Source organism: Rutidosis leptorrhynchoides, chromosome 4, assembly GCF_046630445.1.
Source record: "Rutidosis leptorrhynchoides isolate AG116_Rl617_1_P2 chromosome 4, CSIRO_AGI_Rlap_v1, whole genome shotgun sequence".
NCBI classification, from domain to species: Eukaryota; Viridiplantae; Streptophyta; class Magnoliopsida; order Asterales; family Asteraceae; genus Rutidosis; species Rutidosis leptorrhynchoides.
Genome location: NC_092336.1, coordinates 11,054,022 through 11,068,628, shown reverse-complemented (window position 1 = coordinate 11,068,628; position 14,607 = coordinate 11,054,022). Strand labels below are relative to the sequence as shown.

Genomic DNA, 14,607 nt, shown 5'->3' with positions numbered 1-14,607 from the left:
GCTAGGAATGAACTTATCTTCTCAAATCAAGCTTGGAACCTATCGAGAGTCCTCACCAATATTCAAACTTCAAGCTTTGGTTGGATTTCTAAGCGTCTCAAAAATTCTTCGTTGGAGTGGAGTCAATGGTTAATTAACCCGGGATCTTTCGTTTCCTCACAAACCTCAAGAGTGGGTATTGGCTAAGTTTAAAAGCACTGTTACTAACTAATCTTTTTTAATCATCGAAGGTATATGACCTCAGTTACACCACTATGGATCCGCCCCGTGTCGCGTGCATCACATTGCAAAGACTTAAGGTAGTAATGTCAGACTATACACGCCCCTACCCGTGCTGATTAGTCCATAGGAGACGCTAATCTTGACTTCTTCTTTTTAGGGTTTCCGCACATCCAACGTCGAAGGATTATGTTATGGTGGTCTTTGATCGTTGTTAAAAGATGGCGCATTTTATTCCCCGTGCTAAAACGTTCGACAGGAGTCATGTGGCTCGTCTCTATTTTTCTGGAGTTTTTCGATTGCATGGTATTCCAAAAACATTAACTTTTGATCGAGATGTGAAGTTTATTAGTCACTTTTGGTGCACTTTTTGGGCGCGTGTGAGGTCTAAGTTACAATTCAGTAGCTATCATCATCCCAAAATGATGGGCAAACTGAGGTAGTTGATCGAAGCTTCGGCAACCTCTTAAGAAGTTTAGTTGGTGAGCAATCGAAACAGTGGGACACAACGTTGCTACATGTTGAGTTCCCCTTCGATTGGTCAATTAATCGCACGACATGCATGTAAGAGTCCTTTTGAAATCATCTACAATCGAGATGCAACCACCCTTCTTGATCTGCTTCCTCGACCCATGAATGATCAGTCACATGTTAAATTAATATCTAATTTATGTGATCTTTTACCATTTAACCCCTTAAGTTTGCACAATTGACAATAACTACCCAAACTAATAATGAGTTATTTAATGAAAATAACTATCATAAATATATAAAACAATTAAGGCGTGACTTTTCTGTGCATATTATCATTGACGTATTTCTCTCAAAAACACCAAATAATTGGAGAGAAAAATCTTTCAATCGGATTATTGATAATATTACAAGAATTTATTAACCGTAATATTTATGACTTCTCCATCAAATTTCAATTCTAAATTAATTCTTACATCAAGTAAGTTTTCATCCTTCAAGATTTTGTTATACGTGGTTACATGATCACTTATGTGTTTATGTGTTTCCCCGAATATCCATCTCTTGGCACTCAAGTAAAAATGCACCGACTTAAAACATCGGGGAAAAATAAGGTCGGTTTTGTTTCCAAAATAATTATGGTTATCATTACTATTATATATACGTTCTCAACTTCTCATACCCCATTCAAAACCCCATTATCCAAACACACACCTCAATTCCTTCTCCCAATTCGCGCTCTTACATCGTAACACTATCTTCGATTAAACAGCATCTCCGGTGATTGATTTCTTATTTAGAAATTCAATTTCTCTCGTATCGTTACAGTTTGTTCCTTCAGGGTTACATATACACACATAATTTTTTTATTTTTTTCATCCAGGGTCACGAATCTGTTAACAATTTTATTTGTTTTTGTAATCTAGGGTTTCATGTATTGATATCAATTAGTTACACGAGTTTTGAAGTGTAGTAATTTTTCTTCACGTTATTAGGAATCATGCAAAGAGGAGGTGAATGCCCTAAGAATGAAGATGAGTGGATTAATGAGTCATGTCAATTACCAAAGAGCCAATGGCTTGGCGGTATCGAGGTCACCCTTACAACCTTGAGGTTGAGGGTTCGAGTCCTGCTTAGGACAACCGTGGTGTATATATTCGAGTTAGATTTAAGTGGGTGTGTGAGTTTGCCTTTTAAAAAAAAAAAAAAAAAAAAAAAAAAAAAAATGAGTCATGTCAATTATCAAATCCTGATGAAGCAAAAGCTGTGATTGCTAGAGGTTTAAAGGCAATTCCAGATTCAGTAAAACTTTGGATGCAAGCTGCTGATTTGGAACATGATGATGATATCAAAAGTAAAGTTTTGAGAAAAGGTCTTGAAAATATACCTGATTCTGTGACTTTATGGAAATCAGTTGTTGAACTTGCTAATGAAGATCATGCTAAGATGTTGCTTTGGAGAGCTGTGGATTGTTGTCCATTGCATGTTGAGTTTTGGCTCTCGTTAGCTCGATTAGAGAAGTATGATGTTGCAAAAAAGGTACTTAATGAGGCACGTCGAAAGCTTCCTAAAGAACCGGCTATTTGGATTACAGCAGCCAAACTGGAAGAAGCTTATGGGAACACAAATATGGTTGGGGAGATGATAGATAGGGGTATTCGAGCTTTACAGAAAGAACATGTCGAAATTGATCGAGAAGCTTTCATGAACTCCTTTCGTGCTGCCCCTGACCTACCTGACCGGTCTGCAGCGGCTGTTGGTGCTGCAGGTATGGGTGCTGGTGAGGAGGATGATGAAAATCACAAGTTTGAAGGTAATGATGATGGTTTGTTTGATTCTGTTAAATATGATGATGAAGGTGTGTGGGATGAGATTGATAAAAGGTTGGATTCGATATGGAAAGCTAATAGGGAAGCTAGGTTAAAAGAGGATATCGAACTGTATCGAAGTTTTAACCCGAAAATTACTCTGTACCGTTTGGTGATTAGAAGAGAAAGTCAGTAGTAACATGTAACATTATCTTCTGCTGAATGGCATAGTATTCCAATGGGATGGGATTAATTTAGTTTTTAATATTTAGTTAAGTTTGAATAAATCTGAATTTCCTTTCTATAATGATTCAGATAAGTCTGCATTTAAATTTCTTTTTTTTGAATCCTAGTCCAGTTCTGTACCTATTCCTTGTAAAAACAAATGTAACCCCTTTGGATTATTATCTTTCATAGAATAATCATTGAATTGAGTTACTTCATACGTTGTGTTTACGTGCAGTGTTTACTAAATACGCAACACAAAAACATAGAAGGAAAACATAATACAAAAGCAACACATACTAAATAGTTCAGAAAAGCAAACACACCACACATTACAGAGAAGAACGGAACAGAAAATGATAAAACCTACCCTAATGATCATGTAATCCTGCAATCCAAATCTGAACATGCGAGTGAATGTCCGAATGATGTTATCAATGAGATCAGAAATAAAATCCTCAAACCCGGGACATAGAAGGGAGAGGGATTGGGAGAGAATTGGGGAAAGGTATTGGTATGGAATGGCTAACCTTTTTTTTTTTTTTTTTTTGTGGCTAAAAACGGAAATTTTATAACAAAATCTTTTTCTTTAGAGAAAAAGAACAACAATATACAATACCCAAACACGGACATGGCACGAAAGCAGTGAATTAGACCTAACACGTTAATCGAACAAAAACTAACTAAACTCGAGCTCCACCGAAAGCCAACTACCAACACAACCTGCGACTAAAACACATGGAAATAGACGAACAATCTAACAATAAAAATAACTTTTTTTTGGATATACGAAAGCTTAACCGAATGGCTAACCTTTTAAATGGTGGGGAAGGTGAGTATTTATAGCACACAATCACCATCATATCAATATATTAGACTTAACAAATCCTTAATGAAGATGTTCTCGCTAGCTTAAGATTCTTGTTGCATTTGTTGGTGTCGAAAAGAAGCAGGAGATTTTCCTTTTAAATGGAAGCTTGGTGTCTAAATCCTAGGTGTGTCCTAGTTTATTGCAGGGTTGATTAGGTAATATAATTACGTTAACAATTCGTAGAAGGTTGATTAGGTAATTAATATATGAGTATATGTAATCTCTTGAAATCACGAACTTTTTTGTTATCCGAAAATCAACGCGATTACTGAATGATACTGTATTTTGGAACTTGTTCTCAACCAATTTGGAAAACTTCAAATTAACAATTAACAATTACTACTAATTTCAAACCATCTTCAGCAGATTTAAAGCTCATTCTTAAAAAATCCCCAAAAGTTCAAAAACAGACAAGATTAATGAGAAGACACCTGTTTCCATCGTGGTGCTTCAGCGAATTACCAAACCACTAGAGTTGTAAATATACTCGATGACGCATAATCAAAAAACACCAACACATAAAAGGTACAAAAGACTGAATAACACAAATCTAGTCCACTTTGAAAAGAGTACTATGGCGTACAATCTAATAATTTATAGGGAAAGTTTCCCTTACCAAAATTTAAAAACAGACAATAATGAGGTCTCAACGAGAGTATTTTGATCCACAACCATATTTAGTGAGATTTAACATACTCCTGGACGATGTGAAGCCCTTCACTTTCCTCGCCATAATCCTGCAATAATACATATGGTACGAAATTAAAATACACAGTTTATAAACAAAAACTGAGTTCGACATTTGTGTGTCGAAAGTTCGAAAGTTATACCTTCACAACAAGGCATGAACAACCAACAACCTTTCTTGCTTTTCCTTCGGAGTCAATCTTGCACAACTGTACATCATAAATTACAACCAACAACCGTAATGAACAAGTAATCAAATGGCCATTTGTGTTCGTATGAAAAATGGTGACTATGCGCAAGATGACTAGATCATTTAACCAAGTTCAAAAACGTCCGGTTTGAAACAAGCCATTGCTACTACAAATCAAAACGAGTCAGCTTGACCCACAAACAATTCTTGGCCTTACATACAAACTTGTAGGCAAATCAATGTGTTAGGTATCGGGTAACATTTTATTACAATAGCAATTCTAAAAATTCTAACAGAAACAAGTTCAAAATTACTTCAATCATAAGTTCTTAACGATCGTATAGCTGACATAACTTTCAACCAATCCGAATTACTCCCATTTTAGCTACAAAATTAATATCAAGCCCAACCCTAATCAACCCAATATATATGCAGGTGCTGAAATTTATAGCGATGCTTATAATAAGTTTGAACAGAGACTTACACCAGCCCACTCGCCAAGAGTCTTGGCACTGGGAACGGTAACCAAGCTAACATTATGGTCAGCACATAGTGCTTTGACCAACTTTTGATAATCAGGCTGGTTACAATCTTCAGCCAATACACAAAGTTGAGCAGCATGCTTCTCGATCACTTTTGCAGCCCCATGGAGCCCACGTACAAGACCACCATGAGCAAGTGATTTCCTCAACACAAGTTGCAAAGCGGTCATGATGTCCATGGGCTCACCAAGAGCAGGGGCTGGAGCAGCCACCTCAACTGGAACAACACCTTCTTCACTGAAATAACAAAACATTAATCAAAAATTCATTACTCATTAGTGAAACAATACCCGTGCAACTCAAAGGCAAAAAAGAAACTTACGCTGCCATGTTTTCTGATGGTATATAATCTTCGAGTCAAACTGTCAAGTAAATAACAAGGAAAAATACAAATCAGACTAAGGAACAATATGTAATCAAGCAAAGACTTGAATTATTCCAGTTACATACAATCTAGTTACCAACTACAGCCGATTAGAATAGCAAAACAGTCGTATATAATTCACTTTCGAACATCTACATGTATAGACCAAACACCAAAATTGTGTGAATTAATGGTATGGCCCCATACATCCCCTCATTTTAAACGAATTCCGTGTAGCATTAATAATCACATTACATTTTCAAACATTACATATTAAATAATTTAATTAATTAATTACTCTATCACTAGAAACTAAAATTTCATGTACATCATAAATTACAGTTAGAGAAATTAATCATAAAGTTGTGCTTGTATATACTTCTAATATACATTTTACTCTTTAAAGGCAACATAATATTAACGCGTACATATACAATATAAACAGGCAGAAATTAATCATTTTTTTCAATTCTCAATATACAACATAATGAAACCACTTTCAAACTACTACTAACGCAATTCTAAACAATAACTAAAATCAATGTCACATAAACCTATAGATTTATATAACTAGAAAAAAAATCATTGTAATTCATATCTAACAATCATGTACACAGCTTAGAATCGTCAAAAACAGCACATAATCAAGGTTGATTTCGCAAGTAGATGTAATCGAAACAAGAAAATGTATATAGATAGAAACAGAGATAAACAGAGCAAAACCTGGTGTCGTTGATACAGAATTAAATTAAGGCACAAACAGGTCGGCTGCGAATTCAGACCTTGAGAGAATATAAAGGGTGTATATATCGAATCTAAAACCCTAGTTCATTACTTTCCATTTTTACCCTTCAACTTTATTGTATTGATGTTTTGACCCTTAAACTTTCATCATTATGCATTGCTAATTAAAATGAATTTTAAAATTTCAAAATAACGATAAGTGATGTTACGTATATTATTTATTTAAATTTAAGATGGACTGAAAAAGTATGCTTAACAATTTAAGAATTTTTTCACAGCATTCTTTGAAATTGTCGTTAAAGTACATATGTATACTTTAATAATCAACAACTAAAAGTCAATATGTAACCGTTATGTACAATATTTTTAAAAAACGTTAACAACAGTCCTAATGATTGTCGCTGATAAAATTATAAGTTATTTATACATATTTTATACAGTATTTATTAAATTATATATATCGAAAAACAATAATATAAATAAACAGATTAGAAAATCAGCAAGGTATAAACTGCTAACACGGAACAAATCCAACATACCGGAAACAAACAAACATGATAGCCAAATTAAATCTAACCACCAACAAGGTAGACAAAAACTAAGGCTAATAACAACATAAAACAAAAAGACCAAAACATTTCCAATGAGCACAACTAGTCGTCTGGACAACGCCGAAGACACTAGCCACCATAGATCTCTACGAGGCGCCAAAAGAGCACCAACCGCAAAAAACTAACAAGTCCTTCGACACATAAACTAGATCCCCAACACAGAGATCGCCATCTGGTTGGAGAAAGTTTGCTTTTAAGAGAGGTTGGAGAAGATTTTTTAGAGAGAACAAGAGTTCTTTCGGTGATCGTGATTTAATGGGGTTTTAAATTAAATATATCTTACGTGTTCTGATTTGTTAGTGTCAATTATATCTTTGAGTCTGTTTAGAGTTTGAACAATTTTAGTTAGTGTCGGAATTAACAATTGTTTTAGTTAAATCCATATCAATCTAATTAATCTATGTAGATGTTAAGTTTTCAACTACTTCAATTCACAATTTTTTACATTTAAATAATGGAAGGAAAAAAAAAACTAACTTGTGTTTTTAGGGCCGATAATAATCACACTGAATTCATATAATTTTTCAAAAATAGTATAAATTTTAGTTAATAGTTATTTTTAAATGAAAGGATTTGAATATAATAAATGAGTTAGTATGATTTATAAATAATTACTAGTTGCAGTGCCCGTGCGTTGCACGAACACTTGTATGGTTTGTGGTTAGGGGGTGGGTCGTATAGCAATCAGGTAAAGGGGGTAATTCCTTTGGTAATTGGTTTAACGACATTCATATTGAGTTAGTATGAAGTTAGAAATATATGAAAGACAAATGAGGTTTAATTTATTTATCTACAACCATACAAATGATTACACCAAAAAAAAAACTATAACACTTGTATTATAAAGGATGAAAAAGGGATTGATGGACATAGTTAGTCCACTGTTGATGTGCCTTCGGCTTTAGTAGCAGCTGATGTTTTGGAACAAATCCGATGCCCTTTTCGGTGTAATATATCTATGGTAATGAGGGAATTCAAATCAATGAATGTCATTATGTGCACAACTAATAAAGTTAATGAGTATCTGAAAGTAAAATGCTAATAAAATACCTCGCGAAGGCTGGTACGGGGGTGCGAAAATGTGTGTAATCTGCATTGTGGAATAATAACATCAAATCCAGTTGTTTGAGATGAAATAATTAATTGATTGAAATTAGTAGTAAGCATACCTCTATGAATCATGTTTCAAGTTGAAGAAAGTTTCCCTGTAGACAACATTACGTGTGTGACCCTTTAAACGTTCGTCGCTATCATTTATCATGACTATTTTTAAACCAGATGGGTCGGTTACTCGTGATAGGGCAACATATAGTTGTCTGTGGCTAAAAACTGGTTTAGGTAGGTAAAGACCGACATATTTTAAAGATTGTCCCTGGCTTTTGTTTATTGTCATTGCATAACAGGGCTTGACTGGGAATTGAAATCTTTGCATCACAAAGGGCCATTTTGTTTGGGCCGACGTAAGAACAATTCGTGGAATGATGACTGTTTTTCCTATATGCGAGCCTGTTATAATCCGGGCTTGAAGAACAAACTTTTGGAAATCTGTTAGGATGAGACGTGTTCCGTTGCACAGACCTGCGCTTGGGCATAGGTTTCGTAACAACATAACTGGTTGACCTAATTTTAGCTTAAGTTTGTGAGGAGGAACACCTGGGAAGTTTAACGTATTTAAGTATTCCACGGGATATGTTTGTTGTTGTTCCATGCTGTCGGTTGATCCCTTGCAAATCTCATCAGAGCTTTTGTATGTCATTGTTGCTCCTTGTAATTTTTTGAACATATGTTTATTAATCTCATCCGCGTCGTCATTTATTGGTGTCAAAATATCCCTCTCTCGCAAGTAATCTTCATCTTCCAGTCTAACGGGGAAATCTGGAAATATCGTGTCAACGATCGTTTCAATCGGGGTTTGCTGGAAGATATAATGAATTATTCGGGAATTTTTATCCATGTTGGCTCATCCTCCCCATCTTTAGCAATTGCAGGAACTTTACCTTCCCCTATATCTAGTACCCATTTATTGAAGTTTTGTTTTCGTGTATCAAGATGTCCATCTGGAGTGTATTCGTTTACCCGCATAATGCGGGATAATGTGTGCAGGTTACAATGTTGCCATAATTCGGACCTGTTAATGCATGCATGGACTATTTCTTGTCTTTTGCCCTTTAGTATCACTGGAAGTATTTGTCTAAAGTCGCCACCTAGTAAGACAGGCATACCTCCGAAAATCTTTGATCTGTTTCTATCATCCTTCGCCCCTAAAATGTCTCGCAAAGTTTTATCTAGGGCCTCGAAAGCGAACCTTTGAGTCATTGGCGCCTCATCCCAAATTATTAAACGGGCTTCTTGAATAAGTGATGCCAATTGTGTTTGTTGTTTTATTCCGCATGTGCTGTTTTCCATTAATTCCAGAGGGATGACAAATCGACTGTGTACTGTCCGGCCTCCGGGTAAAAGCAATGATGCGATACCTATAGTTTAGGTTTGTTAGTGTTTGTAGGGGTAGCATGTATGAAATGTTTTTTGTGTAGTAGGTAATATGTTAATGGTAATATGAGTTGGCAATCATATATAGTTAAAGATAAACACACCTGAAGATGCAACTGCGAGCACAATCAGCCTTTCTGACCTTAATTTTGCGAGGACTGCATTGTATAAGAATGTTTTCTCGGTGCCGCCGGGACCATATAAAAAAAAGACCACCTTGTTGTTTATGAACAGCGTTAATGACCTGGAGATATATTTCTAGTTGCTCTGGGTTGAGTGAGATGAAAAGGGTGTTATGTAAGGTAGTCATTTCTTTTATATTGTAGTTTAATTCCTCGCGTATTAGACGGTTGTCCATTTGGGTTAGCATTGATTGGTCCGGCTGCGGAAGTTCGGGGAAGTCAGCTAAGGATTTGCCATTTTTATTTAAAATGCCTTGTATCTCGACTAAGCAATAATTTTTAAGCTGAGCCTCGGTTAGGATCAAATCTGGGAAGTTGAATATTTTTCTTTTTTTATAGAGAATGTCCTCTGATAAAGCTTCTCAATTTAGTTCCCATAGTGTGAGTGGTTTACTTACATTGCAAAAGAGTAACATGGTTACAAATAAGTCTCGCAGTTGCGAACCTGTTGCCCATAGCCTTGATTTAGAGATGGCTTCTGTCCATTCTTTATCATCGTTCAACAAACCATGTGCAAAGCATGCATCTTTAAACGTGGGGTGCAATGTACCATCTACAGTTCGAATTTCCTCAAAGGAACGGGGACCTTTAACTATGTTCAACAACATCCGTAGGTAGTAACGTTCACCTGATGCAGGATTTGAATAGACAATACGTCCGATGCATGTTCTTAGTTTTCTGCGGGTCCATATTTTGGCATCTTGGTTCCACACATAATCTTTGGGGATTTTTGCGTAAGTTAGGGAGAGCGCATGTTCATCCTGTTTGTTAAGTTCAAACCACTGGGTGAACATTGTCTCTTTAATGCTCTCTCTGTGTAGAAGGGGAGGGAGTTGCTGGGAATCGCGCAATGTCACTGATTGTTGATTAGGCAAATGGTATGACAATTTGATAACTCATGGTCTTGAATAATAGATGTCAAACAAAAACAATCGCCAGACGACCTCACACGGTGATAAATATCGGCAATCCAAATAATTCTTAATTTCGTCAACGTCAATAACAGTTTGCACTGTTGAGTTTTCGTTGGGGATCATGTTTTCTTGTATGACTATTGTTGCTCGATCCGGACCTTTGTTTAAGTATTTGAATAAGTACTTGATTGCGCGTGATCTATTGCATCATTCGACATTAATATGGGCGTTGTACTTGAGCAACAAATATCTGTTGTAGGGGACAACAAAACTATTATCAAGGTTAGTGTTGTTCTTGCGAAATTTGACTCCGTTGTTGCGATGCATATAATTGGCGTACCCGTCTTTGTCAATAGTGGTTTCTGCATAATATGGTTTAGGAAAGTGTTTTGAGCATTTCCTATCAATAATGAAAGGAGCATCCATATGCGAACCACCGCAAGGTTCGTGCAACATGTATTCAGTGACTGCTTTAAACCCTTCAGGATCGTGTATTTGAGAGGGTATCTCTGCTGATATGAGATCATCGATGTCTGATGGTGTCTTGCACTTGTAATCACGTGTCAACCATATTAACATATGTACATGAGGTAATCCGCGCTTTTGAAATTCGATAATGTAGAGGCCTGAAACAACATATGGGGTTAAAGGGTTTGTTAACATATATGTAACCTAGTGGGTGGTTCTTAAAACGGTAAATTATCAAATTAAAAAAACATGGCATTATGCGTAAGTGGAAATGCTTAAGTAGGTGTTCATAGTACCTGCTTGACACGTTCCAAATATGTGTTCTTTCATGATATCATTTGTTAGAGCATCTAGTTTCTGTTTGAATACTCGGGCGACAATCTCATGGCGATCTGGTGCCTTTTGACCGTTGACATAGGAGAGCATTCCATCAATTTCGGGCCATTTTGGGTTAGAAGTGGAGGTGATGAATAAATCAGGGTTATCAAATTCCCGACATAAAGCCATTGCATCTTGGTAATTTTGGACCATATATCGTGGACTCCCTGTATGGGAAGATGGCAAAATAATTCTCTTTCAGATTGATGCCGCTGACGTGTCGCCCCTTGTAACAGCATCACAAACATTATTGTATATGTCGGTTCGCAACTCATTTTGGTGATGTCTTACCCACTGCAATCTTTGTTCTTCAACGGATGTATATGCGTCGACCAAGAATTGTTGGAATAATCGACCACCTCTTAGGAGAGTTGTGCCCTCATTTTCACGATGCTGAATTCTATAGCAATAGTACTCTCGCATAGTGACGTAACCTCTGGCAGTCTGCCTTTTCCCGCTATTATTATTATATGGTATCGCTTCGTGATATCCGGTTTCACCGTATGGAAATAGTAAAGGGTATTGCAACGCCATATAAAGTTGATGTAGCTATGATATTCTTTTCGGGGCACAATTCTTTTTTTGGACAATGATATCTCGTGAAGAATTGCAGTGGCCAAAGTCGCTAGTGACTAACGCAGCTATTTCACCAACATTGGGTGCAATATATTGTCGTGAGCTGGTAATTTTAGCAACTAAATGTAGTTCACAATCTAACTTTGGGTTATTACTTGACCAATCCCTTGCCATACGAAATGCCTTTGCTACGGTACTGTACTCATCTAGCATGCTGATAGTTAAAGCTAAGGGGTATATAAAATAGCTTTATATTTTAGCAGGAAATACTATTAAATACGATACAATTTTACACAAGATATTTATTTATTTATAGAATGGATATACTTAAACCTTGCTACAACACTTATAGGCAGTGTACCTAATCGTACAGTAGTGTAGTTTTTAGTAAGTCCGGTTCGTTCCACAGGGAAAATCTTTAAACAAAGCTTAACGCTATATTAGTTTACTTTTATAAAAATACAAATATATATATATAAGTAATATTATTATTATAAAGGGAGTTTTTACCGTTTAATGACCGGTTTGTCGATTTTAAAACTTTAGTCGCAGTTAAAACCAAATGTAAAATAATAAATAAATACAAGACTTAAATTAAAGCGTAAAGTAAATAATGATAATGAAATTGCGATAAAATAAACTTGCGATAATTAAAAAGTACGAAAATTAAAGTGCAATTAAATACAATAACAATAAATAAAATGCGATAATTAGAAGTGCAATTAAATATAAAATAAAGGAAATAAAATATGAAATAAAATAATTATGCTTATTTAAACTTCCGTAACCATGATGTTTGACGTGTTGATTTTAGTTTTATGCCCATGGATTAATTGTCCTTTGTCCTGGATTATTTAATATGTCCGTCTGGTTTTTGTCCATAACAGTCCATCAGCCATAAATATAAAGTGCGAGTGTCCTTGTCAAATTATCCTTATACCCGAAGTTAAATATTCCAACTAATCGGGGACTTAAACTGTAACAAGATTTTAATACTTTGTTTAATAATTACACCAGGATGTCGACTGAGTGTAACCCAAGGTTTTAATATTTTGTTATCAATTATACCAAGTGTCCTTGTACATAATTTCACCCCTGTTTTAATTATTCTAGTGGCTATTAATCCATTCCCGTGTCCGGTTAAATGAACGATTATTCGTACATATAAATACCCCGCCCATCGTGTCCGATTGAGTGTATATGGTAATTTATAGGGACGCCCAATTGTAAATCTTTATATTAACATTAACAAACTATCATTTAGTTAAACAAATATAAAGCCCATTAATAGCCCGTAGTCTAATTTCCACAAGTGTCGTTCTTTTGTCCAAACCCCAATTATGGTACAAAGCCCAATTATCCAATTTTAGTAATTAGCCCAACATCATGATTACTTCGTATTAAATAAGCATAATAATAACTTAGCTACGAGACATTAAATTAAAAAGGTTGAACATAACTTACAATGATTAAAAATAGCGTAGCGTTACACGGACAGAATTTCGAATTACACCCTTACAACATTTGCTAACATACCCTTATTATTAGAATTATAATTAAAATTAAAATTAAAATATAAATTATAAATATAAATATTACGTATGAATGGAGAAGAGAAAGATACATGTTTTTTCGTTCACCAAACTGCGAATTTATAGGAGATGTGGCCTGACTTTTCATGCCATGCGATCGCATGGACTTTCTTCTTCCTGGCCATGCGATCGCATGCCCAGCTGGGAGAGCTCACATGTTGCTTGTTTCCTTGTGCCGACGTTTTATAAATATAATATAATATATATATATTAATTTTAAGAATTAATTATATATTATATTATATTCATATGCATAGTTGACTTGTAATTTTTAGTCCGTTGCGTCGAGCGTTGAGAGTTGACTCTGGTCCCGGTTCCGGATTTTCGAACGTCCTTGCGTACAATTTAATATCTTGTACTTGCGTTTTGAATCTTGTACTCTTGTAATTTTGAGACGTTTCTTATCAATAATTGGAACCTCATTTATTGTATTTTGTACTTTTGAGCTTGTTGGTCGTTTGCGTCTTCAATTCGTCGAATCTGTCTTTTGTCTTCACCTTTTATTATTTAAACGAATATCACTTTTAAATAGAACAATTGCAACTAAAAGCTTGTCTTTCTTGAGGAATAATGCTATGAAATATATGTTCGTTTTTAGCATTATCAAATATTCCCACACTTGAGCGTTGCTTGTCCTCAAGCAATATCGTCTTGAAATACTAGAATCACTTCTTTATTCTTCACACTTTGTACATCAGTGATTTCTATACGGCGGTATAAACAATGGTAGTAACGATATGGTTTACAGTCCCACATGACTATAAAAATTTAGATCCATTAAGGAAATTGGATCTTTATGAAAACATTTGATCTTTTGAAAATTAAATCTAGTTTTTATCCTAGATAAGTTTTCCGGAATAACCCTTCACCGGTGTTTGCAAAATATTTTTGTGGGCTTGGTGGGTTTCAGATTTGAAAATTTTAGCTCAAAACTTGTGGTTTTGTGTCACCCACTTGCTAACCTTGTATTAGGAAAGCAACACGTCCAGTTTACTTGTCCCGTATATTACCTTTCGGTAAACTACCGTCCGGTTGTAAAGGAAAGAGTTGAACAAGCAACTGTTAAGGCAATGTCCCCTGACATGCTTTTAATTATGGTCTATAACGTGTCGGACGCAATTACTATCCTTTGTAGGAGAAATAGTAAAGCTCACCCTTATAATTTGTCGGTCTGGCACAAGGTCTTGTCTTTAACCATGCTATGCAACCACCGTTCTTACGGTTGACACCCGATTTGGTTCAGATGACCTAATGAATTCCAGGTGAATTCCTAGG

At 35.5% G+C, this 14,607-nt stretch overlaps 5 protein-coding genes across 5 annotated transcripts; all 5 read right to left on the bottom strand.

Moving 5' to 3' along the window:
- Positions 1-3,952: 3,952 nt before the first annotated feature.
- LOC139840219 (small ribosomal subunit protein eS12-like) lies at positions 3,953-6,158 on the bottom strand. The gene is made up of 5 exons (XM_071830444.1): positions 6,101-6,158; positions 5,336-5,375; positions 4,956-5,250; positions 4,425-4,490; positions 3,953-4,331 (listed from the first exon to the last, which is right to left on the bottom strand). Exons 2-5 carry the CDS (start codon positions 5,341-5,343, stop codon positions 4,272-4,274), a joined length of 429 nt encoding a protein of 142 aa, XP_071686545.1. The 5' UTR covers positions 5,344-5,375; positions 6,101-6,158; the 3' UTR covers positions 3,953-4,271.
- Positions 6,159-7,903: 1,745 nt separating this feature from the next.
- Positions 7,904-8,488, bottom strand: LOC139840404 (uncharacterized). The gene has a single exon (XM_071830674.1). The coding sequence runs from the start codon at positions 8,486-8,488 to the stop codon at positions 7,904-7,906; it is 585 nt and encodes a 194-aa protein (XP_071686775.1).
- Positions 8,489-8,664: 176 nt separating this feature from the next.
- LOC139840403 (uncharacterized) lies at positions 8,665-9,138 on the bottom strand. Its single transcript, XM_071830673.1, has one exon. It carries the CDS (start codon positions 9,136-9,138, stop codon positions 8,665-8,667), a length of 474 nt encoding a protein of 157 aa, XP_071686774.1.
- Positions 9,139-9,766: 628 nt separating this feature from the next.
- LOC139840402 (uncharacterized) lies at positions 9,767-11,293 on the bottom strand. The gene is made up of 4 exons (XM_071830672.1): positions 11,083-11,293; positions 10,659-10,944; positions 10,354-10,517; positions 9,767-10,260 (listed from the first exon to the last, which is right to left on the bottom strand). The coding sequence occupies exons 1-4, from the start codon at positions 11,291-11,293 to the stop codon at positions 9,767-9,769; spliced, it is 1,155 nt and encodes a 384-aa protein (XP_071686773.1).
- A 69-nt stretch (positions 11,294-11,362) lies between these two features.
- LOC139840401 (uncharacterized) lies at positions 11,363-11,698 on the bottom strand. Its single transcript, XM_071830671.1, has one exon. The coding sequence runs from the start codon at positions 11,696-11,698 to the stop codon at positions 11,363-11,365; it is 336 nt and encodes a 111-aa protein (XP_071686772.1).
- Between the last annotated feature and the right edge of the window lie 2,909 nt (positions 11,699-14,607).